At 42.7% G+C, this 26,105-nt stretch overlaps 3 protein-coding genes and 5 pseudogenes across 5 annotated transcripts; 7 read left to right on the top strand and 1 right to left on the bottom strand.

Annotated features, from left to right (window-relative positions):
- Positions 1 to 89: 89 nt before the first annotated feature.
- On the top strand, positions 90 to 2,324 carry LOC115252165 (UDP-glucuronosyltransferase 2A1-like). Of its 3 annotated transcripts, XM_029846693.1 has the most exons (3): positions 239 to 321; positions 483 to 494; positions 741 to 2,324. In XM_029846693.1, exon 3 carries the CDS (start codon positions 741 to 743, stop codon positions 2,322 to 2,324), a length of 1,584 nt encoding a protein of 527 aa, XP_029702553.1. In that variant the 5' UTR covers positions 239 to 321; positions 483 to 494. The 3 variants fall into 3 exon arrangements, with proteins under 3 accessions (XP_029702551.1, XP_029702552.1, XP_029702553.1); XM_029846691.1 differs by lacking the exons at positions 239 to 321; positions 483 to 494 and adding an exon at positions 90 to 186; XM_029846692.1 differs by lacking the exon at positions 483 to 494 and having other exon boundaries at positions 183 to 321.
- A 3-nt stretch (positions 2,325 to 2,327) lies between these two features.
- Positions 2,328 to 4,258, bottom strand: LOC105419551 (uncharacterized). Its single transcript, XM_029846075.1, has 3 exons — positions 3,704 to 4,258; positions 3,508 to 3,606; positions 2,328 to 3,404 (listed from the first exon to the last, which is right to left on the bottom strand). Exons 1-3 carry the CDS (start codon positions 4,256 to 4,258, stop codon positions 3,303 to 3,305), a joined length of 756 nt encoding a protein of 251 aa, XP_029701935.1. The 3' UTR covers positions 2,328 to 3,302.
- A 286-nt stretch (positions 4,259 to 4,544) lies between these two features.
- Positions 4,545 to 17,977, top strand: LOC101065864 (UDP-glucuronosyltransferase 2A1 pseudogene; annotated as a pseudogene).
- LOC115252186 (UDP-glucuronosyltransferase 2A1 pseudogene) lies at positions 8,364 to 9,374 on the top strand (annotated as a pseudogene).
- Positions 16,487 to 26,100, top strand: LOC115252168 (UDP-glucuronosyltransferase 2A1 pseudogene; annotated as a pseudogene).
- On the top strand, positions 18,663 to 20,920 carry LOC115251987 (uncharacterized). Its single transcript, XM_029846073.1, has 2 exons — positions 18,663 to 20,314; positions 20,914 to 20,920. Exons 1-2 carry the CDS (start codon positions 19,629 to 19,631, stop codon positions 20,918 to 20,920), a joined length of 693 nt encoding a protein of 230 aa, XP_029701933.1. The 5' UTR covers positions 18,663 to 19,628.
- Positions 20,973 to 22,531, top strand: LOC115252178 (piggyBac transposable element-derived protein 4-like; annotated as a pseudogene).
- The window catches only part of LOC115252170 (UDP-glucuronosyltransferase 2A1 pseudogene), a 17,759-nt pseudogene continuing 15,372 nt past the window's right edge, over positions 23,719 to 26,105 (top strand).

Below are 26,105 nucleotides of genomic sequence, written 5' to 3'. Positions count from 1 at the left end.
GCTGTTCCATTCATCTCTCCCACCCCCTTCAATAAGCCCCCGGACCCGCCCATGCAGGGTCCCCCACCCCCACGTTCTCCAGCCCCTCCTCCCAGATTACATTTCCCTAGTCGGTCGCATCAGATGCGCAGCGCGACGCGACACGACGCAGACGCTTCCGTTGGAACTTTGCCGCAACTGAACACGGTGAGTTGCGCGAAGGCGGAACTTTGGGCGTCGATTTTGTTGCCCGGCGTGTTGGGGGAAAAAAAGAGGCGATCCGATCTGATCAGCGCGGCTGATGGAAGAGTCGAATAACTTTGTAAAACTCGGACCGAACCGGTAAAAAAATATATAAAATCTTGCATTTACCAATTGTATAACAGTACAAATAGAATCGTCTCTTCTAAATTTGGATCATTTGCGGTAACTTTTTTAAACCTAATATCACAGCCAGCAGATCAAAATACATTCAAACTGAAGTGAGAGGTTGCGTAAATAAAAACACTACAGTGGTTTGTAACTCTATTCTGAGCCATTAAATACACTATAAAGAGAAGATACAAATAAACAAAACCACCCATAACTGAAAAAGTCCAAAAACACCTGCTTATAGCATGCTGCGCACTAGTGATTTCATTATCCCCAGATCATAATACAAGCCAATAGATCTGTGCATGGCAAGGCCAGAATCCAGCACTAGAATCCCGTGACCTTTGATCCCTCAGGTGGCATTAAACAACATCCTGTTTGTATTTCAGATGAGGCCGATCTTCTTCTGCAGCACTTTAGTGCTGCTGTTTGTAGCCAGGCCCAGATCCTGTCAAGGAGGCAACATTTTGGTGGTTCCTATTGAAGGGAGCCACTGGATAAACATGAAGATCCTTCTTCAAGCTTTGCACGCCAGAGGACACAATATAACCATTGTTCGCTCCAGCAAATCCTGGTACATCAGTGAAAATTCTACATATTACAAAACTGTTACAGTTCCAGTGGAGAGGAGCCTGGATCAGAGGTCCATTACAAGAATAGTATCTGAAATAATTCAGTTTGAAAGAGGAGCGCTCCCCTTAACGAGCTTTCTTCACATAACCTTCGGAATGACCAGCACGTTTATCGACGCTCACTCAGCTATTGGCGAATTTATAGCAGCGACGTTAGACGATCAGGAGTTGATGAGAACTCTAAAGGAGAACAAATATGACCTGGTACTAACTGACCCCTCCTGGGGTAGTGGAATCATTTTAGCCAAATATCTGAATCTTCCGTTGGTATATAATGTTCGGTGGCTACTTTCTGGTGAGGGTCATCTTGCCTTTGCTCCATCACCTATATCATATATTCCAATTACAGGAAGTGGCCACAGTGACAAGATGACCTTTATACAGAGGGTCAAAAATGTGATTCTCTATTTGATAACCAAATACCATTTTGATCTGTTATCGCAAGTGTATCAGAAAATATGTGACAAATATCTTGGTCCGGGTCATGACTTTAAGCAGATAATGCTGGATGCAGATATCTGGCTGATGAGAGTGGACTTTGTGTTTGAGTTTCCCCGCCCCACCATGCCTAACGTCGTCTATATGGGAGGGTTCCAGTGTAAACCTGCCAAGCCTTTACCTGAACACCTGGAAGAGTTTATGCAGAGTTCAGGAGAACACGGAGTCATCATCATGTCTCTGGGGACTTTTGTGAGCCAACTTCCTGCTGAAATAACCAATGAGGTCGCTGCAGCTTTTGCTAAATTGCCTCAGAAGATCATCTGGAAACATGAAGGGGACAGACCAGCAACTCTGGGCAACAACACTTTACTGGTGGACTGGATGCCTCAGAATGATCTCTTAGGACATCCCAAAACAAAACTGTTTGTGGCTCACGGAGGAACGAATGGAGTTCAGGAAGCTATGTATCATGGAGTCCCAGTTGTAGGTCTACCTGTGTTTTTTGACCAATATGACAACCTGCTGCGTCTGAAAGAGAGAGGAGGAGCTGAGATTCTGAGCCTTAGGACTGTGGACAAGGACGACAACTTCCTGGCAGCTGTGAAGAGAGTTTTGAACGATCCCTCCTACAGGATGAACATGCAGAGGCTCTCCAGACTGCACAGAGACGCGCCGATAAAGCCATTGGACAGCGCCCTCTTCTGGATAGAGTTTGTCATGAGACACAGAGGTGCAGCTCACCTGAGGACTGAGTCCTACAGGCTGCCCTGGTATTCCTATCACTCTGTAGACGTGATGCTCTTCTTAGCTGGAATCACGCTGCTCATTTTCATGACCTTTGCTGCTCTAGTACGATACTTGTGTTCTAGATGTGTGAGAGCAAAAAGTAAGCAAGAATAAAAAAGACATTAATTCAGAATTGATTCTATCTGAACTTAGAACTCAAACTTGAAAAATTATTATCTACCAGCAAATTTCACATATTGTGTGATTAATGGTGTATTAAAATAAAAACATTGTAAAACTGTTGGTTTTGTTCAGGTAACTTGGAAGAGAATATTGCTTGATGACCACACTTGTATTTATCTAACCAAATGGCCGCTGATATTATTTATGAAGATTAAATGATTTCACATCAAGTTATGAAAAGTGTATTTAGTGTGATTACAAGAATATTATTAAAAACAGGAATAATAAAATAATCAGGATGAGTAATGACGATCATCTCAGTCATCATTGAGTCATTGAGACACTTTCTGAGGGCTTTATTCCAATCAATACTTTTATTAAAGAACAAAAAACAAGCCCCACAATTTATTACAGAAAATATTTCCACAACCTGTTGATCTTGATGATCAATCATAAATCTGTTTTGACCTGAATTATGGTCACGTGAAAAAACAAAGATATTTAAAGTGAAATTGCACATTTGAAATTACACACTGTCAATAACAGATTTTTCAACAATTTCAGCGATCCACAGGATGTGTTAGAATAATCAGAATCCAAAATGTATGTGTGTAAACAAGAGCGAATTAGAGAGAACAAAAGACAGCTGTAAATCAGTGGATAAAGACAACTTCCTCATTCATAGAGTCATTGAGACACTTTCTGAGGGCTTTATTCCAATCAATTATTGTATTAATTTAAAATTTATTGATCTGAATTACTGTTTCTTAGCAGGGTCGGACTGGCTGGATATTAGTCTGATAACGCGGTCATGTGGAAAAACAAAGATATTTAAAGTGAAATTACATATTTAGTCGTTAACAACCACTCAAACAAATATAAGTGAACCAACATTATACATCAGATTGATATTAGCTGCCTGGTCATTACCACCTGTGTCAGTTAAGCTAAAACTAAGGAAGAGGAAAATCATGGAAAGTTAAATAAAAAACAAATTAAACAATTAAATGTGTCCTTTTTGATTGATGGGATGAAGCTTTCTGGTGATCTCTTGTTTTTAGTGGGATGTTGCTGATGTCAACAGGATTCAGAAAGAACAAGAAAACGCACAAGCTGCTTTAGGGGACAACGTTTTGTCAAAGCGTCCTGACCGCACTTCTGAAAGTTGCATTACCTCAGTGGGATCCGTCTGCTTCTTCTCTTGGCAACTATTTCTGATTAGGTACACTGTGAGACCCATACAGATGAAGATGAGGAGGAGTATGGCTATAACCTGGGGTGTGGGGAGATCACAGACACACACTGTGTATTTTTAAACAATGAAATATCTCATTTCTCCTTGATCATGTAAAAAAAACGGTTTAACTCACCTGAGACATAACAATCCACTCTTGTGAGCGGAGCATCAACTCTTGTGTGGTGAAATTTCCTTCACTAATTGGCTCACACCACTTCTGTGGAGCTGCCTTGTCAACGAGTACAAATCTACCCTCCCAGTCTGTCTTAGCACAGGCGAAGTACTGGCCGTCGAAGAACAACAAGATCAGCCACACGATAGCAGGCACGAAAGTGGACACAGTCTTCTTCAACCACTCATCACGTTTGACTTTTTGAGTAAATTTGGACTTGCCACATCTGCATCCTTGAGTGATCAACGTCACGGTGGACTTATCACAGCTGCATCTTCCAGTGATCGACTTCAAAATGAACTCATCACATTTGCCTTCTTGAGTGTTCAACGTAAATTGGGACTTGTCACAGCTGCATTTTTGATTGATCAACTTCAAGGTCTTCTCATCACAGCTGCATCTTTTATCGTCCAACTTAAAAAAGAACTCATCACATTTGCATCCTTGAGCGATAAACTTTAAGATTAACTCTTTATGTCTGCGTCCTTGAATGATCAACATCAAGATGAAGGCCATGATGGCGGGAACGATGAAGAATGCTGATGAAAACAGTCCGTTCCATTTAGGACTGCAAGGACACTCAAACTCCAGCTCCACCAGCTTCTCTAGTCCCATGAGGATAAACCCAAAAGCCACATTTGACACAAGAGGACTGTTGCTAATTTCATTTTTCAGCCTGGCAAGCCATTGTTTTTTACGTTCCATAATAGAATATATGACTAGTTTTTCTCACCTCAAATATGCTCCCGATTCTCCCACTTCTACTTATTCTCTTCTGATTGGAAATCAACAAGAGCTCAGCTTATAATGGAGTATCTGAGAAAAGGGAAGTGCCATATAAAGTGTAAAGGGTAACAGGAGAAAACAGAGTAGGGAAGTTTAATGGAAATTAACATAAGATAATACAGACTTTTATTGCTTTTTAACAGTGTAATTTAATGGATCATGGTAATGGTGAATCATGTAGCAGATACCGCTGTGTAGCTGGTTTACTGCCATCAGCTTCCCTATGAAGAAGGTTTCGCATCAATATTTGCAGTAGAGTCATGTCGGGTGGGTTATGCAACCGTAACCGTAACTACCGGTACTCACTGAGGCTCAGCAGGAAAAGGCAGGGAGAGCTCTTGGCAAAGACGAGTGTGTTATTTACTGGGAGGGGCTCCATGTGCTGTGAACACATGAGAGCAGTCAAACAAAAGCAGAGAAGCATGCAGGAAGTTAAATCCCTGCAACCCTGTTTCAACCGCTTCTCTTTATTGCTCCACTTTTTGGCAGTCTTTTCTGGAATCCGCTCTCGATTTTGCTTTTTTTAAATTTCTGGATGGAAGATTTCATCATGTTTTTGCTCTTTGCAACCGTCATCTGCCTTCCCACTTCCATGATTCCAGAGGTTCTCGGTGGTAATGTTTTGGTTTTTCCACACGAAGGAAGCCACTGGGTGAACATGAGGGTCCTGATTGAGGAGCTGCACTCCAGAGGACACAATGTGACGGTGGTCCGGGCTGCAGACAGCTGGTACATCAGCCAAACGTCCCCACATTACAAGAGCATCACACTCGATGTCGCCGTCGGGGCAAACAACACATTTTTCCATCACTTTGTTACTGAAGTTGTCAAGATCAAACGTCACCAAGGCAACGCTTGGTCCCGTTTTGGATTAGACAGCGAGTTAAAAAACAACTTCTATGAATTGCACAGGAAAATATGTGAAGCGATTGTGCACATGTTTGAGAATGAAGACTTGATGGAATCCTTCCAAGATTCCAAGTTTGACATAGTTCTGACAGATCCTGCCAACGGAGGAGGGGTCCTTCTGGCTCACCGCCTCGGGTTGCCGTTGGTGTTCAATGCTCGGTGGACCGTCCACGGCGAGGCCCACTTTGCTGTCGCACCCTCTCCCCTCTCCTACGTCCCACTTCCACCTTCAGAATTATCTGACAAGATGAATTTCATTGAGAGGGTCAAGAACTTGCTTTTTTACATCATGAGGATGCATCTCTATAAGCAGGTTGTGGGGCCACATTATTCTGCGGTGGTCAGCCGTTACTTTGACCAAGACACGGACTACTTCTCCCTGTTTCAAGCTGCTGATCTCTGGCTGATGAGAGTGGACTTTGCATTTGAGTTTCCCCGTCCCACCATGCCTAATGTCGTCTATATGGGAGGGTTCCAGTGTAAACCTGCCAAGCCTTTACCTGAACACCTGGAAGAGTTTGTGCAGAGTTCAGGAGAACACGGAGTCATCATCATGTCTCTGGGGACTTTAATTGCTGAGCTTCCTCAGGATCTGGCTGATAAGGTCGCTGCAGCTTTTGCTAAATTGCCTCAGAAGGTCATCTGGAGATACAAGGGTGCCAAACCAGCAACTCTGGGCAGCAACACTTTACTGGTGGACTGGATGCCACAGAATGATCTCTTAGGACATCCGGCTATAAAACTCTTTATTAGTCACGGAGGAACAAACGGAATATATGAAGCGATTTATCACGGGGTCCCAATTGTAGGAATACCCTTGGTGTTTGATCAGGCTGACAATCTCTCCAGACTGAGGGCAAAAGGCGTCACCAAGCTTTTAGATATTTCTGAATTAGACAGTGACATTTTTCAGAAGGCCATAGAGGAAGTGCTGAATGAGCCTCTGTACGCACTTAACATGCAGAGGCTCTCCAGACTGCACAGAGACGCGCCGATGAAGCCGCTGGACAGCGCCCTCTTCTGGATAGAGTTTGTCATGAGACACAAAGGTGCAGCTCACCTGAGGACTGAGTCCTACAGGCTGCCCTGGTATTCCTATCACTCTGTAGACGTCCTCTTATTTTTAATAGCAGTTGTTTTTCTGGTTTTGCTGGGTTTTGTTGTGCTTGTCTGGTCTTGCTTCAGGCCGTGTGTGAAAAGAAAAGAGAAATCTGACTAAGATACTAAGATACCCAAGATACTGTCGGTCTTTCCTTTTTTCATATTTGCCAATGCCGCATGGAGACCAACATCATGGACATGTTTACCTTCACTTTATGGACATGTTTACCTTCTGTGCTCTGTTGTGCAACTTCAGGACTGAAGTCCATCAGTTCCGTTCCTGTAGCGCGGGGGTACATTCATTTGTTTTTATTGCATAAACTCATTTAAAAACATGAACTATTAAAAAGGGAAACAACAGGTGGCATTCGGAAAAGCAAGTCTTGTTTTCCTTCCCAACAGATAGGGTTAAAGTTTAATATACCATCATAAAACAGCTGAAAATGAAACATGCTTGGTTTCTTTTTTGAATTTGGAAACTTTGACCTGCATCGACAACATTTGAATGATAGTGAGATTCCTGTCAGTTGCTGGATGTGGACTCGAGTCCCAGATGCAGAACAGACAGAATTTTTAACAGCAAGAAAAGGAAGGAAACATCCAGGTCCATATTCCAGAAACTGAGACCCTGGGAACACTGGGAATGTTATTAGCACGTGTCTCACTAGCAGGGTCAAACCATAGCTGTGTGAAACTGCTGGTTAAATCAGATGGAGAGAATAAGAGCACAGATTAGAAACATGAGGGACAGGGACAAGTCAGGGAGAAGGTGGGTTTCAGCAAGGCGGAAAGACAGCCACGGAATTACACGATCTGGCCTCCATCCTGATTCCAATATTTATTACAAATCAGGACTTAAAACAAACTCTGAATTCAAATGTTAAAACAACAAATGATTATTGCATTTTCCAGTGTTAAGTCAACATGTGAAGGTATTTAAGGGTCCTGACAATTCACCTCGTGTGTTCCACGTGAATTTGTGCATTCTTATCGCTGCTCAGTGACGCCATATCTCAGTGCCAAAGTTCTTTTCTGCTCGGAAGGTTGACAGTGAAAAATCTTCTTTGTTCTCCAGCCACAGAACAGACTAAGAGGCAACACAAAGGTAAAAACTGCTATTTTAAAGTCATATTTCCAAAGATTTAAAAAAGAAATAATTGTGTTTTCAGGGTATGACGAAAAGCTTTAAATTTTATGGCTTTTTATTGTTTTAGTAATGCAAGTGTGATTAGAGGAGGCATTACTTTATCACACACAGCTTATGGACAGTCAATAATCATCTCAATCATGTTTGTCTTTGTTAGATCTCTTCTAGAGGCAGGGTAAAAATGCAGGGCCTCTGGTTGTGGATGGCTCTATGCTTCCTCTGCCCGACCGTGGTCCACGGTGGGAAAGTTCTTGTTTTTCCGATTGACGGGAGCCACTGGGTGAACATGAAATACATTATCGAGGCCCTTCATTCCAGGGGCCATCAGGTCTCAGTCGTGCGGCCATCGGACAGCTGGTACATCGAAGAAAAGTCTCCGTTCTACAATTCAATCACGCTTGATAGCCCTTCAGAATTTGACGAAAGCTTCATAACGACCTTCATAGCCAGGCTGTTGGAGATCCAGAGGGAAGGGAAGTCTTTCTGGACACGTTACAAACTGGAAATTGAACAGGCAGAAATGACCCGGGAGATGTATGAAAAAACATCTGAGTTTGTTGAAATGCTCTTGGAGAACAAAGATCTAATGCAGTCAATAAAAAACACCAACTATGACCTTGTCTTCACAGACCCTGTTGCACCAGTTGGCGCTATACTTGCCAACTATTTAAAGTTGCCTCTGGTTTTCAGTGCCAGGGGGACGAGTCATGGTGAAGGTCATTTTGATATCGCACCTTCTCCTATTTCTTACATTCCACTCACAGGAACACAGCTGTCAGATCAGATGAGCTTTTTGAGAGACTCCAGAATGTGCTTATGTTTGGGTTCTTGCAATATCAAATCCGCTGGTTTGTCACACCAAGCTTTGAAGGTTTAATTAAAAAGTATTTCGGTCCAGGCACCGACTACATCTCCCTGTTTCAAGCTGCTGACCTGTGGCTGATGAGAGTGGACTTTGTGTATGAGTATCCCCGTCCCACCATGCCTAATGTCGTCTATATTGGAGGGTTCCAGTGTAAACCCGCCAAGCCTTTACCTGAACACCTGGAAGAGTTTGTGCAGAGTTCAGGAGAACACGGAGTCATCGTCATGTCTCTGGGGACTTTAATTGCTGAGCTTCCTCAGGATCTGGCTGATCAGATCGCTGCAGCTTTTGCTAAAATGCCTCAGAAGGTCATCTGGAGATACAAGGGTGCCAAACCAGCAACTCTGGGCAACAACACTTTACTGGTGGACTGGATGCCTCAGAATGATCTCTTAGGACATCCCAAAACAAAGCTGTTTGTGGCTCATGGAGGAACAAACGGAGTTCAGGAAGCTCTCTATCACGGAGTTCCCATCATTGGACTTCCTCTGATTTTTGATCAACCTGATAATGTGCATAGACTTGAAGTGAGGGGTGCAGGGAAGGTCCTGGATTTTTTTACTATGACTGAAGAGATCTTCTTTCAAGGTATTCAGGAAGTTTTGAATGATCCCTCCTATAGGATGAACATGCAGAGGCTCTCCAGACTGCACAGAGACGCGCCGATGAAGCCGATGGACAGCGCCCTCTTCTGGATAGAGTTTGTCATGAGACACAAAGGTGCAGCTCACCTGAGGACTGAGTCCTACAGGCTGCCCTGGTATTCCTATCACTCTGTAGACGTGATGCTCTTCTTAGCTGGAATCACGCTGCTCATTTTCATGACCTTTGCTGCTCTAGCACGATGCTTGTGTTCTAGATGTGTGAGAGCAAAAAGTAAGCGTGATTAAAAAAAGACATTCATTCAGAATTGATTCTATCAGAACTTAGAACTCAAACTTGAAAAATTATTATCTACCAGCAAATTTCACATATTGTGTGATTAATGGTGTATTAAAATAAAAATATTATAAAACTGTTGGTCTTGTTCAGGTAACCTGGAAGAGAATATTGCTTGATGACCGCACATTTATTTATCTAACCAAATGGCTCCTGATATTATTTATGAATAACAAGATTACAAGAATATTTTTTAAAACAGGGATAATAAAATAATCAGGATGAGTAATCATGATGATAAATGTCACCCAGTCAAATCATTTCTATGGTATTTTAGGTACCAAAAGGGAAAAACAAGATTTTGTCAAGAACAGATTTTTAAACAATTTCAGCGTTCCGCAGGATCTGCTAGAATAATCAGAATCTAAAATGTATGTGTGTAAACAAGAGCGAATTAGAGAGAACAAAAGAGAGCTGTAAATCAGTGCATAAAGACAACTTCCTCAGTCATCATTGAGTCATTGAGACACTTTCTGAGGGCTTTATTCCAATCAATACTTTTATTAAAGAACAAAAAGCCCCACAATTTGTTACAGAATATATATCTACAACCTGTTGATCTTGATGATGAATCATTAATCTGGCTTGATCTGAATTACTGTTTCTCAGCAGGGTAGTATCTGAAGCCTGAATGTGTTTACTTGACTGTATAAATAGGAGCTATCGATGTAAGCACTTCGGAGTTCTTCACCAACAGGACCACGAAACCTCCCCCGGGTGAACTGCAGTGTCCGATAGATACCTGACTGTTCTCTCCAATAGACATATGATAACCAAGTCGGTGTCTACGAAGATTCCTTTCTCATCAGCACCTCTCGACCACCACCAGAAGAAATTCACCACAAAGCTGGCGTCAAGAACAGGATCGGTTGTGGCTGTCTTCTTCTCCATCTGCTTCCTCGGACCAACTCCCGCTCCAAGCCGGCAAGTAAAGTGAAGATTTTTTCACATATTGGGGTTCTGGTTAGTTCAATTAAGGTTTTGGGGGAGTAATTTAGACACACTGTAAAGATAATTAGTTTGGGTGTACATTTTTGTGTCGATGTTTTAGAATACTTCTTCAAAATTTTTCAATTTGACCTTTTTTTTGTTTTGTGAAAGACTGAAGTAGTGGCTCTGGAGGAGAGACAGGCCATGAGATTTATTGCACTGCTCATTTCAGCTAAAAAGGACAGCTGATTCTGAATTTATCTTTTTCGGTCTGTACACTGTGTTATGTACAGGATTGGCAACTGAGCGTGCTGGCACAAGGAACGTGTTGGTGTTATGGCCAGGAAATGATGTTATAGTTTTAATAGCCGCGGTGTTGGATCACAATACCTCACATGTGTCACTGCTAATCTGTTCTTTGAATGAAGACTTCAAGAAGAAAAATACCAATTTCAAAATGTATTGAGGAAATAGAAACAATTGAAGATCCAAATATTACAGAGCTCCGGGCCAGTTCATAACCCTACAATAACAAAGTCAAATACCAGGGCATGAAGTCTGACAACCTAACTATCCCTTGACCCAGTCTTTTATAGAAACACATATGTAAATCATTGATGCTAATTCAGTCCAATCCAGTCCTTCTTCTTGGATGACCTCATCTTCTTCCCGTTACATTGAATGCTGACACAGTCCTTGTTTTCCGTTGTTTCCCAAATGGCGAGGTGAAAGTTCAGCTTCTTGCAGAGGAACATATCAACACCAGTAAACTATGCTGTCAAGTTTTACGCTGGGGGTTTAACACTTCCCGTCTGACTGTCTCCTGCTGATTACAGCTATCTAAACAACAATCATGTCAAGGAAGGGTCAACTGACTGCTTTACTCTTGCTAAAGATTATACTATCCCTTACTTCTAAACTAACTGTAACAGAAACTGACAGGTATGGTATGGACCCAAGTGCAGTACAAAATAGGCAATGAACTGATGATCAGTTAATAGGTTTATTAACTGCAATCTGGCACACCAAAAACAGTTCGAAGGCAGGACAGTGGACTTGGTCGAGGCAGGCAAAAGTTCAGTAACCGGGAGGCAGGCAGAATCAGGCAAACAGTCCAGAGGGAGTCTTTTATAGAAACACATATCAACACCAGTAAACTATGCTGTCAAGTTTACGCTGGGGGTTTAACACTTCCCGTCTGACTGTCTCCTGCTGATTACAACTATCTAAACAACAATCATGTCAAGGAAGGATCAACTGACTGCTTATCTTTACTCTTGCTAAAGATTATACTATCCCTTACTTCTAAACTAACTATAACAGAAAACAGAAATGTATAGAAAAAAGCAAACACAATTCTCTTCAGGACAGTTGTCCCAAAGTCCTGTGTGTCCTCTTGTGTGGCTGGAAATCTGGGGTTATAGGTTATTATAGGTGTCCTCTCTGACGTGGCAAAAACTGTGATTTCTGACAGCGGTACCGGACATGTCATAATAGGCTAAATCTGCATATGCAGGTAGTGTGTGTGCGTTTGTGATTTGATTTTGAGCTCTGTTAGTGTGTTTGTTTAACCCCCCACGTTGCCGTCACTCTCTCTGTCTCTCTCTGTCCTTGTAAGAGTGATCTTATGGGGACCTTCTCATAGTTTGTTGTTAAAAAGAAATGGAAAAAGGGAGGGGGCAGAAAGACTTTTGTAATTAATTGAAACTCTAAAAAAGAAAGAAGAAAATCACTTTTGTACCTCAGATAGAACGTTTGAGAGTTTATCTGAAGCTTAAAGAGGACCTCAGGGTTGTCCTGGTCGTGAAAAAACATCAGATAAGTCTGTGTGGAGATAAAGAAAACTGGTTGTGATCCAGCAGGACCGCATGGTTCACACACACACACACACACACACACACACACACACACACACACACACACACATAATAAAGAAAAGCCTAGAAATATAGAAGTTTCTTCTTGCAGGTTTACTTGTCTATGTGTGGAGAACTTTATTTCAATTGATTATGAAAAATTATTTTCAGATTATGAGGAGGACATTTCTGATAAGATCCAGTATAATCGGTTGAGATATATTCTTATGTTATCTTTTGCATTAATGGTGTCTATGTTTCCATTTCTTTCGTTGTAGTACTGGTGACAAGGGGGAAATGGTTACATCATTTACTTATTTGTGTTACTCATGCTTTGATATGTTTGTATTGTATACCTTTTTAATGAAACCAATGTTTTGTTTGCAAAGATAGTGGCATCTCTCTTATCTGTTTCCAGGACAGTAGTTGGGGATCTACACTGGGGTGACAACTATGTTCGAATTGTTGTGAAATATCGCAAATTGCATTTTATGTAATTGCTATTTTGATAAAAGTAGAGTAGTTTCGTAGGTAATACGAGAAGGATTAAAATGTGGGAAAGTGGAGTGTGGGAACGGATCTGTATGTGAGCGAGTTAGTAAGGAGGAATAAACAATAATGTGTGATATCTGCTTAGGTTAGGGTTCTCAGGCCTGTGCACCTGTGCGTAGGCTGGGAACCGCTCCAATATAGTCAAAACATGAACAATGTGACTCGGCGAGCATAAACTTTCCCCCACCTGTGTGAGAAATGTATCTGCTGCAGTCTATGTAACTAAGATACACCTCCCGCTGTGTAATCATGCCTATTTTAATAAAAGAGACAACCCTGGGGTGGAGGAGGAGAGTCTCTGGGACAGCGTGGTGTAGTGGATTTTCCCCTAAGCTAAAACACTCAAACTTATGTTTTCATTAAGTCAAATATACCTATGCCAGTGCCAATGAATTGAAGTGCGGGGATACCACAACAAAGTCGAATGATGAGTCAGGGTCAGCTGGTTCACGATCCAAACAATGGTTTATTGTCGATCCACAATTCACCATGCATGAGAAGTAGCCCGGGCTAAGTCTGAATACTGACAAGAATTGTCCTTCTTTTATACTATTTGGAGCCTGGGGCTACCCCGCCCCGGGCTCCTCCTTCTGATTAGCTATTTTTACTCATTTTCCACCGTTAGGTACCTTTTTCCCTACTTATCAGAAGTCAGGTGTACCTTACATGGTTTTTTTTAAAACAAACTCAACAGACCATCCCCAGACCATGCCTTGGCTACTCCCATACTTTCCATTAACCCTCTAACAACTTCCCCGGACTTTCCATCTTAAAGCATACATTTAAGCAGTGACACGTATACATATAGCAGGTGCTCGAACAGTGACAGTGGCTAGTACGTTTTGTCTGCATAATCATTAACTGCGAAGGTCTAAATATAACTCAAAGGTTAAACATTACATTCACACATTTTGCCTCTAACGCCTTATGCCCGTTACCTTTCTTCACTACAGTGGCAGAGTACGTGTCTGATCGGAGCGCGACTTCACCTGGTCAGGAGAAAAGTCTTCGAAGTCTAGTCTCAACTTGTGGTGAACTTTGTTGGTGCACCTGTCTGAATACACTTCTGAGGATTCGATGACAGAATGGACACAGAACTTCAAAATGAACTGTGAAAGATGCTGGAGGACCCTGGATAAAGATGTGGAACAACTGAAGATCCGTCATCAGGGGACTATGAACTACAAATTCAAAAACTACTGTTTGATGTGTTTTATGTATTTAACATGTATATCTGAAGTCTTGTTATTGCTAAGAGAAGCTGCTAAGAGGAGATGCTGGAGCCCGTAGACTCCTGGTTGTTCACCATATGAGGAGGTGTATCATGAAGCCATTCTACTATTCCCATTTTTGGTACTAACTGAACTCTATGCCATTGGGTTTGCTATATTGTGTATCATGAGGTCATTGGAGAAGAATGTGTTTACTTGACTGTATAAGAAGGAGCTATCGATGTAAGAACTTCAGAGTTCTTCACCTACAGGACCACGAAACCTCCCTCAGGCGAACTGCAGTGTCCGATAGATACCTGACTGTTCTCTCCAATAGACATCGATGATAACCAAGTCGGTGTCAATGAAGATTCCTTTCTCTTCAGCACCTCTCGACCACCACCAGAAGAAATTCACAACATCTGTATTCCAGAAACTGAGACCTGGGAACACTGGGAATGTTATTAGCACGTGTCTCACTAGCAGGGTCAAACCATAGCTGTGTGAAACTGCTGGTTAAATCAGATGGAGAGAATAAGAGCACAGATTAGAAACATGAGGGACAGGGACAAGTCAAGGAGAAGGTGGTTTTCAGCAAGGCGGAAAGACAGCCGCGGAATCACACAATCTGGCCTCCATCCTGATTTTAATATTAAATTCCAAATCAGGATTGAAAGCAAACTCTGAATATGACCGTTAAAACAACAAATGATTATTGCAGATTGCAGTGTTAAGTCAACATGTGAAGGTATTTAAATACCTTCACATCTTGCTGAAAACCACCTTCTCCTTGACTTGTCCCATGATTGTTGTTTAGAATTGTTTGTTTAGGACTGGATTGGACTGAATTAGCATCAATAATTTACATATGTGTTTCTATAAAAGACTGGGTCAAGGGATAGTTAGGTTGTCAGACTTCATGCCCTGGCATTTGACTTTGTTATTGTAGGGTTATGAACTGGCCCAGAGCTCTGTAATATTTGTATCTTGAATTGGTTCTATTTGCTAAATACATTTTGGGATTTTTCTTCTTGAAGTCTTCATTCAAAGAACACGCGGATTAGCAGTGACACATGTGAGGTATTGCGATCCAACACCGCGGCTATTAAAACTATAACATCATTTCCTGGCCATAACACCAACACGTTCCTCGTGCCAGCACGCTCAGTTGCCAATCCTGTACATAACACTAGTGTACAGACCGAAAACGATAAATTCAGAATCAGCTGTCCTTTTTAGCTGAAATGAGCAGTGCAATAAATCTCATGGCCTGTCTCTCCTCCAGAGCCACTACTTCAGTCTTTCACAAAACAAAAAAAAGGTCAAATTGAAAGATTTAGAAGAAGTATTCTAAAACATCGACACAAAAATGTACACCCAAACTAATTATCTTTACAGTGTGTCTAAATTACTCCCCCAAAAGCTTAATTGAACTAACCAGAATCCCAATATGTGAAAAAATCTTCACTTTACTTGCCGGCTTGGAGCGGGAGTTGGTCCGAGGAAGCAGATGGAGAAGAAGACAGCCACAACCGATCCTGTTCGAGACGCCAGCTTTGTGGTGAATTTCTTCTGGTGGTGGTCGAGAGGTGCTGATGAGAAAGGAATCTTCGTAGACACCGACTTGGTTATCATATGTTTATTGGAGAGAACAGTCAGGTATCTATCGGACACTGCAGTTCGCCCGGGGGAGGTTTCGTGGTCCTGTTGGTGAACTCTGAAGTGCTTACATCGATAGCTCCTATTTATACAGTCAAGTAAACACATTCAGGCTTCAGATACTACCCTGCTGATAAACAGTAATACCGTAGAAATCATTTGACTGGGTGACATTTATCATCACCATTATTCATCCTGATTATTTTATTATTCCTATTTTAAATATTATTCTTGTAATCTTGTAATTCATAAAAATTATCAGGAGCCATTTGGTTAGATAAATAAATGTGCGGTCATCAAGCAATATTCTCTTCCAGGTTACCTGAACAAGACCAACAGTTTTATAATATTTTTATTTCAATACACCATTAATCACAACACAATATGTGAAATTTGCTTTTAGATAATAATTTTTCAAGTTCTGATAGAATCAATTCTGAATAAATGTCTTTTTTAAATCACGCTTACTTTTTGCTCTCGCACATCTAGAACACAAGCATCGTACTAGAGCAGCAAAGGTCATGAAAATGAGCAGCGTGATTCCAGCTAAGAAGAGCATCACGTCTACAGAGTGATAGGAATACCAGGGCAGCCTGTAGGACTCAGTCCTCAGGTGAGCTGCACCTTTGTGTCTCATGACAAACTCTATCCAGAAGACGGCGCTGTCCATCGGCTTCATCGGTGCGTCTCTGTGCAGTCTGGAGAGCCTCTGCATGTCCATCCTGTAGGAGGGATCGTTTTTAAAACTTCCTGAATACCTTGAAAGAAGATCTCTTCAGTCATCTTTCAAACACATCAAGACCTAACAAGGTAAAGGGCAAATATTAACCATATATATTGTTTTATACTGCTTGTAATTGGGATAGGTAAACATCTGTTCACTATTTTAACATAAAAGTGTTTGATTGTGAGGCATTAAAAGCCACAAAATGCAACGGGTCCATCAGACCCCCCAAACGCTAGCTGAGTAACAACAATATTATACAAGGGTTAAGGGTCCTGATGTTTCACTTCGTGATCCACAAACTCCCCAATGCATTCTTATCGCTGCTCAGTGACGCCGTATTTCAGTGCCAAAGTCCTTTTCTGCTCGGAAAGTCAAAAGTGAAGCATCTGTTTTGTTCTCCAGCCAAAGAATAGAATAAGAGGCGACACAAAGGTTAAAAAATGCTATTTTAAAGTCATCTTTCCCTGGATTTAAAAATGAAATAATTGTGTTTTCAGGGTATGACAAAAAGATTACTTGAATCGTTAAATTTTATGGCTTTTTATTGTTTTGGTAATGCAAGTGTGATTATAGAGGAGGCATTACTTTATCACACACAGCTTATGGACAGTCAATAATCATCTCAATCACTTTTGTCTTTGTTAGATCTCTTCTAGAGGCACGGCAAAAATGCAGGTCCTCTGGTTGTGGATGGCTCTATGCTTCCTCTGCCCGACCATGGTCCACGGTGGGAAAGTTCTCGTTTTTCCGATTGTCTCTGGGGACTTTCATTGCTGAGCTTCCTCAGGATCTGGCTGATCAGATCGCTGCAGCTTTTGCTAAAATGCCTCAGAAGGTCATCTGGTGATACAAGGGTGCCAAACCAGCAACTCTGGGCAACAACACTTTACTGGTGGACTGGATGCCACAGAATGATCTCTTAGGACATCCCAAAACAAAGCTGTTTGTGGCTCATGGAGGAACGAACGGGGTTCAGGAAGCTCTCTATCACGGAGTTCCCATCACTGAACTTTCTCTGATTTTTGATCAACCTGATAATGTGCATAGATTTGAAGTGAGGGGTGCAGGGAAGCTCCTGGATTTTTTTTCTATGACTGAAGAGATCTTCTTTTAAGTTATTCAGGAAGTTTCAAGCAATTCCTCCTACAGGATGAACATGCAGAGGCTCTCCAGACTGCACAGAGACGCACCGATGAAGCCGATAGACAGCTCCTCTTCTGGATAGAGTTTGTCATGAGACACAAAGGTGCAGCTCACCTGAGGACTGAGTCCTACAGGCTGCCCTGGTATTCCTATCACTCTGTAGACGTGATGCTCTTCTTAGCTGGAATCACGCTGATCATTTTCATGACCTTTGCTGCTCTAGTACGATGCTTGTGTTCTAGATGTGCGAGAGCAAAAAGTAAGCGTGATTAAAAAAAGACATTTATTCAGAATTGATTCTATCAGAACTTGAAAAATTATTATCTAAAAGCAAATTTCACATATTGTGTTGTGATTAATGGTGTATTGAAATAAAAATATTATAAAACTGTTGGTCTTGTTCAGGTAACCTGGAAGAGAATATTGCTTGATTTATTTATCTAACCAAATGGCTCCTGATATTATTTATGAATTACAAGATTACAAGAATATTATTTAAAATAGGAATAATAAAATAATCAGGATGAATAATGGGCGATGATTCACCCAGTCAAATCATTTCTTCTGTATTTTAGGTACCAAAAGGGAAAAACACGATTTTGTCAAGAACAGATTTTTCAACAATTTCAGCGTTCCACAGGATGTGCTAGAATAATCAGAATCTAAATGTATGTGTGTAACAAGAGCGAATTAGAGAGAACAAAAGAGAGCTTTAAATCAGAGCATAAGACAACTTCCTCAGTCATCATTGAGTCATTGAGACACTTTCTGAGGGCTGTATTCCAATCAATTCTTTTATTAAAGAACAAAAAACAACAAGCCCCACAATTTGTTACAGAATATATATCTACAACCTGTTGATCTTGATGATGAATCATTAATCTGGCTTGATCTGAATTACTGTTTATCAGCAGGGTAGTATCTGAAGCCTGAATGTGTTTACTTGACTGTATAAATAGGAGCTATCGATTTAAGCTGACACAGTCCTTGTTTTCCGTTGTTTCCCAAATGGCCAGGTGAAAGTTCAGCTTCTTGCAGAGGAACATATCAACACCAGTAAACTATGCTGTCAAGTTTTATGCCGGGGGTTTTAACACTTCCCGTCTGACTGTCTCCTGCTGATTACAACTATCTAAACAACAATCATGTCAAGGAAGGGTCAACTGACTGCTTATCTTTACTCTTGCTAAAGATTATACTATCCCTTACTTCTAAACTAACTATAACAGAAAACAGAAACGTATAGAAAAAAGCAAACACAATTCTCTTCAGGACAGTTGTCCCAAAGTCCTGTGTGTCTATGGTGTCTATGAAGATTCCTTTCTCATCAGCACCTCTCGACCACCACCAGAAGAAATTCACAACATCTGTATTCCAGAAACTGAGACCTGGGAACACTGGGAATGTTATTAGCACGTGTCTCACTAGCAGGGTCAAACCATAGCTGTGTGAAACTGCTGGTTAAGTCAGATGGAGAGAATAAGAGCACAGATTAGAAACATGAGGGACAGGGACAAGTCAAGGAGAAGGTGGTTTTCAGCAAGGTGGAAAGTCAACATGTGAAGGTATTTAACCCTTGTGTGGTGTTCGGGTCTGTGGGACCTGTTTTCACTTTTTATTAAAAGAAAAAATGGGGCTAGTAGAAGTGTGGGAAATTGATGTTCTGTGTACCACACACACATACGTGCCCACACACGCACCACACACACACACACACACACACACACACACACACACACAGCAGGCCTAGACAGGAGGAGGACAGAGTGTAGGTACACAGAACATCAGAGGGTCAAATGTGCGAGAAAATGAGAGCAGACAGTGTTGACAAACAATGTTGCAACATTGTCTGGGAACCGCAGGTGCAGAAACACAAAGGCTTTGCCAGTGTGGTTTCTTATCACAACCGATCAAGATGGCCAAAAGGTACTCTGCGCAGAGGGCCCTGGAATTGATTTTGGAAGATAGAGAAGTTTTTGATGATGATGTAGAGGGAGAGGATTCAGAAGAAGAGTTTCAGAATTTCTGAAAATTCAGAGTCTGACAGTGACTCTGAAGAAGATGATGAGATTGAGCATCAGCCAGTTCCAAAACATAGACAAGCCACAGGACCAGGCCGTCAGCAGCCATCCCCAGGACCAAGCCGTCAAAAGCCAACCCCAGGACCAAGCCATCAACAGCCAACCCCAGGACCAAGCCATCAGCAACCAGCCCCAGGACCAAGCAGTCAGCAGCCAGCCCGAGGCCCAGAACAAGCCAGTCAGCATGGAGCAAGTGAGATGTCAAAAAATTCTGAAATTGAATGGTTTCCCGCCCAAGAAAGAGCCACCCCGCAAGGCTGCCAATGTGATAAGGATGCAACCAGGGCCAACACGGATGGCAGTTACTCACACACAGGACATCGAGTCTTCTTTTGAGCTTTTCATCCCAGATTCCATCCAGGAAATTATTCTTGACTGCACTAATTTAGAAGGAAGACGTGTTTTTGGAGAGAGGTGGAAGGAAATGGACCAAACCCAATTACATGCTTACTTCGGAGTTCTCATCCTTGCTGGAGTTTTCAGGTCCAAAGGGGAATCCGCAGAATCCCTGTGGGATGCAGAAACTGGCAGAGAAATTTTCCGTGCAACAATCCATCCATCCATCCATCCTCTACCGCTTATCAACTGGGTCGGGTCGCGGGGGCAGCAGCCTAAGGAGAGAAGCCCAGACTTCCCTCTCCCCAGCTACCTCCTCCAGCTCATCTGGAGGGATCCCCAGGCGTTCCCAGGTCAGTCGAGAGACATAGTCTCTCCAACATGTCCTGGGTCTCGACGGGGGTCTCCTACCGGAGGGACATGCCCTGAACACCTCACCAGGGAGGCGTCCAGGGGGCATCCTGACTAGATGCCCAAGCCACCCCATCTGGCTCCTCTCAACGCGGAGGAGCAGTGACTCTACTCCGAGCTCCTCCCGGATGGCAGAGCTTCTCACCCTATCTCTAAGGGAGAGCCCAGCCACCCTACGGAGGAAGCTCATTTCAGCTGCTTGTACCCGTGATCTTGTTCTTTCGGTCATTACCCAAAGCTCATGACCATAGGTGAGGGTAGGAACGAAGATCGACCGGTAAATCGAGAGCTTCGCCTTTCGGCTCAGCTCTCTCTTCACCACAACGGACCGGTGCAGAGTCTGCATTACTGCGGATGCCGCACCGATCCGCCTGTCGATCTCCCGCTCCATTCTTCCCTCACTCGTGAACAAGACCCCGAGGTACTTAAACTCCTCCACTTGGGGCAGGATCTCCTCCTTGACCCGGAGAAGGCACTCCACCTTTTTCCGGTCGAGAACCATGGCCTCGGATTTGAAGGTGCTGATTTTAATCCCAGCCGCTTCACATGCGGCGGCGAACCGATCCAGTGATAGTTGGAGGTCACGGGCCGATGACGCCAACAGGACCACATCATCCGCAAAAAGCAGAGAACCGATCCTGAGGTCACCAAACCGGATCCCCTCAACACCATGACTGCACCTAGAAATTCTGTGCAACAATGTCTCTGGAAAACTTTCACATCATTTCCAGGATTATCCGCTTTGACAACTGAGATGACAGACCAGCTCGATGGCAGAGAGACAAACTAGGTGTCATCAGGACAGTGTGGGACAAGTGGGTGCGCCGCCTCCCCCTGCTGTACAACCCTGGGCCAAATGTCACCATTGATGAACAGCTGATGCCATTTAGGGGCCGCTGCCCCTTTCGGCAGTATTTACCATCTAAACCTGCAAAGAATGGTATAAAGATCTGGGCTGCCTGTGATGCCACTTCCTCATAGTCTCACAAGTCTACACAGGGAAACCTGATGGAGGAGCCCCCGAGAAAAACCAAGGAATGAGAGTTGTCCTCGACATGTCTCAGGGATTCAGTGGACACAACATCACATGCGACAATTTTTTTTACCTCGCACAAACTGGGACAGGAGCTCCCGAAGAGGAAGCTGACCATTGTGGGAACAATAAGGAAAAACAGGTCAGAGCTCCCACCTCAACTGCTGACTTCAAAGAACAGGCCTGTCAAGTCATCCCAGTTTGCATACACGGCTGACACATCCCTGGTGTCCTACGTGCCAAAGAAAGGCAAGAATGTGGTACTCATGAGTACACTGCACAGGGATGGAAGAATGTGTGACCAGGAACATCACAAACCAGAGATCATCATGGATTATAATGCCACAAAAGGAGGGGTAGACAACATGGACAAGCTGGTGACGGCCTACAGCTGCAAATGGAGGACTCTACGCTGGCCACTGGTGATATTCTTTGACATGTTGGACATCTCAGCGTACAATGCCTTTGTCATTTGGATGGCATCGAACCCAGAGTGGAAACGAGTGAAGCTCCAGAAAAGACGGCTCTTTCTTGTGGATCTGGGAAAGGCATTGGTGAGACCACAAATCGAGAGAAGAAAACATATCCCCAGAACACCAGCCTCTGCGGCCATGGTGAGGAGGATTCAGAAGGAGAATGCTGGTGCCCTGTCCACCCAACCTACAGAACCACAATCTGCAGAGCCTGAAGTAAATGTGTGATGCTGTTGCAGTACGTGTCTGGCACTCATGTCTTGTGAGAGAGAGAGAGAGAGAGAGAGGTGTTAGTAAAATTCCTGATCTTTTCATTATTCTAGGTTGTGAACAGCAGCAACAAGAAGAAGCGGTGCGAAGTGTGCGGACCCAAGATGGACAGGAAAACACAATATACATGCATCAAGTGCTAAAAGTATATCTGCAACACACACACACACACACACACACACACACACACACACAATAAAGCTCTGCCCCTCATGTGTTGTATAGGCTAGTGCAGGCCGCATGCGGCTCTTTGCCTGGTTTCATGCGGCTCTAACGTTCATGTCGAAGTTTGGGTTTGTGTTTTTTTAATGTGCGTGTTCGCTTCGCTTGAGTTTAATACGGTACTTTCGCCAAAAGCGCATGCGCCTTAGATGAAAATAGCGCAAAGTTTCTCAGTAGGGACAAGATCTTTTGATAAACAATTAGTGTCAAGTTCGCCTTCAAAATGGCAGGAAAACATGCACAGCCAAACGAGAAAACCTGCACGAAAGCTTCGTGACTCGGTTCCGTGATCTACAACTGAAAAGGCCACAGATTGCATTCCTCGCTGCCCCTTTTAATGTGGAGCCGCACTGTTGGAAAGCCCCGCTAGCAACAGATGAGGCTGCAGCTGAGTTGGAGATGATCAATCTTTGTGAGGAGCACCAACTGAAACCTGCTTCAAGGGAAGGGTTCATTGAGTTCTGGAAAAGTGTGCCAATGGAAAAATACCCCAATGTCAAATGGGCTGCGCTTTAGATACTGTCAATATTTGGTCAACATACGTCTGCGAGTCTGTGTTTTCTACCCTGAGACACGTGAAATCAAAGCATCGATCTGTTCTGACTGGCACCCACGTGAAAGAATTGAATACAAGCCAGATTTGAAGAGGATTGTTCAAAGCAAGGAATGCCAGAAGTCCCACTGAGCAACATGCATAGTAAGAGAATTTTTTTAAAAAAATTATTATATTTTTGTTTGTGGACTTAGTTGAATTGAGCGTTTGTGTGTGTGACAGTGCACACAATGATCATTGTTGAAAATGACTGGCCTGTGGTCTGTAGAAGTCAAATTCTGTCATTATCATGTTGGTGTGTGACATTTACAATAAATCTGGCTAAGCAGAGGTCTGTGTGTGTGAGGAAGGGATGAGGTGATGAGGTGATGTTCATGTGTGCCCATGTGTGTGATGTGGCTCTTTGCGGTAACACAGTAAAAAATATGTCTCTTAGGCTCTGACTGGTTGGCCACCCCTGGGCTAGTGGCTAAAAGGCCATGTGTTCAATGGGGCTGATGTGTTGTCTTGACTGATATATTTACTCTGCGTTCATGTGTTCAGCTTGTGTTGTGCACCTGAATGGGTTAAATTTCAAGTTCAAAGAAATAAAAGTCAGTAGTTTTGAAAAACCTTGCTTCACTTGTAAATTTGTTTACACTCATCACTCATCTTGATTTTAATTGATTTTCTTTATTATGTTTTAAATAATAAGTTATAAATGTGACCTAACAAAGGTAAAGGGCAAATATTAACCATATATATTGTTTATACTGCTTGTAATTGGGATAAGGTAAACATCTGTTCACTATCTTAACATAAAAGTGTTTGATTGTGAGGCATTAAAAGCCACAAAATGCAACGGGTCCATCAAACTCCCCAAATGCTGGCTGAGTAACAACAATATTATACAAGGGTTAAGGGTCCTGATGTTTCACTTCGTGATCCACAAACTCCCCAATGCATTCTTATCGCTGCTCAGTGACGCCGTATTTCAGTGCCAAAGTCCTTTTCTGCTCGGAATATCAAGAGTGAAGCATCTGTTTTGTTCTCCAGCCAAAGAATAGAATAAGAGGCGACACAAAGGTAAAAAATGCTATTTTAAAGTCATCTTTCCCTGGATTTAAAAACGAAATAATTGTGTTTTCAGGGTATGACGAAAATCGTACTTGAATCGTTAAATTTTATGGCTTTTTATTGTTTTGGTAATGCAAGTGTGATTATAGAGGAGGCATTACTTTATCACACACAGCTTATGGACAGTCAATAATCATCTCAATCACTTTTGTCTTTGTTAGATCTCTTCTAGAGGCAGGGTAAAAATGCAGGGCCTCTGGTTGTGGATGGCTCTATACTTCCTCTGCCCGACCGTGGTCCATGGTGGGAAAGTTCTCGTTTTTCCGATTGACGGGAGCCACTGGGTGAACATGAAAGTCATTATCGAGGCCCTTCATTCCAGGGGCCATCAGGTCTCAGTCGTGCGGTCATCAGACAGCTGGTACATCGAAGAAAAGTCTCCGTTCTACAATTCAATCACGCTTGATAGCCCTTCAGGATTTGACGAAAGCTTCATAACGACCTTCGTAGCCAGGCTGTTGGAGATCCGTCGGGAAGGGAAGTCTTTCTGGACACGTTGCAAACTGGAAATTGAACAGGCAGAAAAGAACCAGGAGATGTTAGAAAAAACATCTGAGTTTGCTAAAATGCTCTTGGAGAACAAAGATCTAATGCAGTCAATAAAAAACACCAACTATGACCTTGTCTTAACAGACCCTGTTGCACCCGTTGGTGCTATACTTGCCAACTATTTAAAGTTGCCTCTGGTTTTCAATGCCAGGTGGACGAGCCATGGTGAAGGTCATTTTGATATCACACCTTCTCCTATTTCTTACATTCCACTCACAGGAACACAGCTGTCAGATCAGATGAGCTTTTTTGAGAGACTCCAGAATGTGCTTATGTTTGGGTTCTTGCAATATCAAATGCACTGGAATGTCGCACCAACCTTTGAAGGCTTAATTAAAAAATATTTCGGTCCAGGCACCGACTACTTCTTTCTGTTTCAAGCTGCTGACCTGTGGCTGATGAGAGTGGACTTTGTGTTTGAGTATCCCCGTCCCACCATGCCTAATGTCGTCTATATTGGAGGGTTCCAGTGTAAACCTGCCAAGCCTTTACCTGAACACCTGGAAGAGTTTGTGCAGAGTTCAGGAGAACACGGAGTCATCATCATGTCTCTGGGGACTTTCATTGCTGAGCTTCCTCAGGATCTGGCTGATAAGGTCGCTGCAGCTTTTGCTAAAATGCCTCAGAAGGTCATCTGGAGATACAAGGGTGCCAAACCAGCAACTCTGGGCAGCAACACTTTACTGGTGGACTGGATGCCTCAGAATGATCTCTTAGGACATCCTAAAACAAAGCTGTTTGTGGCTCATGGAGGAACGAGCGGAGTTGAGGAAGCTCTGTATCACGGAGTCCCCATCATTGGACTTCCTCTGATTTATGATCAAAATGATAATATAAATAGACTTGAAGTGAGGGGTGCAGGGAAGGTCCTTGATTTTTATACTATGACTGAAGAGATCTTCTTTCAAGGTATTCAGGAAGTTTTGAATGATCCCTCCTACAGGATGAACATGCAGAGGCTCTCCAGACTGCACAGAGACGCACCGATGAAGCCGCTGGACAGCGCCCTCTTCTGGATAGAGTTTGTCATGAGACACAAAGGTGCAGCTCACCTGAGGACTGAGTCCTACAGGCTGCCCTGGTATTCCTATCACTCTGTAGACGTGATGCTCTTCTTAGCTGGAATCACGCTGCTCATTTTCATGACCTTTGCTGCTCTAGCACGACGCTTGTGTTCTAGATGTGTGAGAGCAAAAATTAAGCAAGAATTAAAAAAAAGACATTAATTCAGAATTGATTCTATCAGAACTTAGAACTCGAACTTGCAAATTCATTATCTACCAGCAAATTTCACATATTGTGTGAATAATGTTGTATTGAAATAAAAATATTATAAAACTGTTGGTCTTGTTCAGGTAACTTGGAAGAGAATATTGTTTCTAACCAAATGGCTCCTGGTGATTTCACATCAAGTTTTGAAAAGTGTATTCAGTTTGATTCCAAGAATATTATTTAAAACAGCAATAATAAAATAATCAGGATGAGTCATGACGA

The sequence above is a fragment of the Takifugu rubripes genome, chromosome 13 (assembly GCF_901000725.2).
Source record: "Takifugu rubripes chromosome 13, fTakRub1.2, whole genome shotgun sequence".
In the NCBI taxonomy this organism is placed as follows: domain Eukaryota; kingdom Metazoa; phylum Chordata; class Actinopteri; order Tetraodontiformes; family Tetraodontidae; genus Takifugu; species Takifugu rubripes.
Note: the sequence above shows the minus strand (reverse complement) of the source record. Positions and strands in the feature narration are given on the sequence as shown.

Excerpts from the sequence above, each read along its gene's own strand:
- LOC105419551 (XM_029846075.1), bottom strand. The coding sequence starts at position 4,258 with ATGGCCTTCATCTTGATGTTGATCATTCAAGGACGCAGACATAAAGAG. Across the intron at positions 3,607-3,703 it reads AGTGGATTGTTATGTCTCAG|GTTATAGCCATACTCCTCCT; the intron begins GTGAGTTAAACC and ends CCCACACCCCAG. Across the intron at positions 3,405-3,507 it reads AGCAGACGGATCCCACTGAG|CAACATCCCACTAAAAACAA; the intron begins GTAATGCAACTT and ends TGTTGACATCAG.
- LOC115251987 (XM_029846073.1), top strand. The coding sequence starts at position 19,629 with ATGATGAGATTGAGCATCAGCCAGTTCCAAAACATAGACAAGCCACAG.
- LOC115252165 (XM_029846691.1), top strand. The coding sequence starts at position 124 with ATGCGCAGCGCGACGCGACACGACGCAGACGCTTCCGTTGGAACTTTG. Across the intron at positions 187-740 it reads CTTTGCCGCAACTGAACACG|ATGAGGCCGATCTTCTTCTG; the intron begins GTGAGTTGCGCG and ends TTTGTATTTCAG.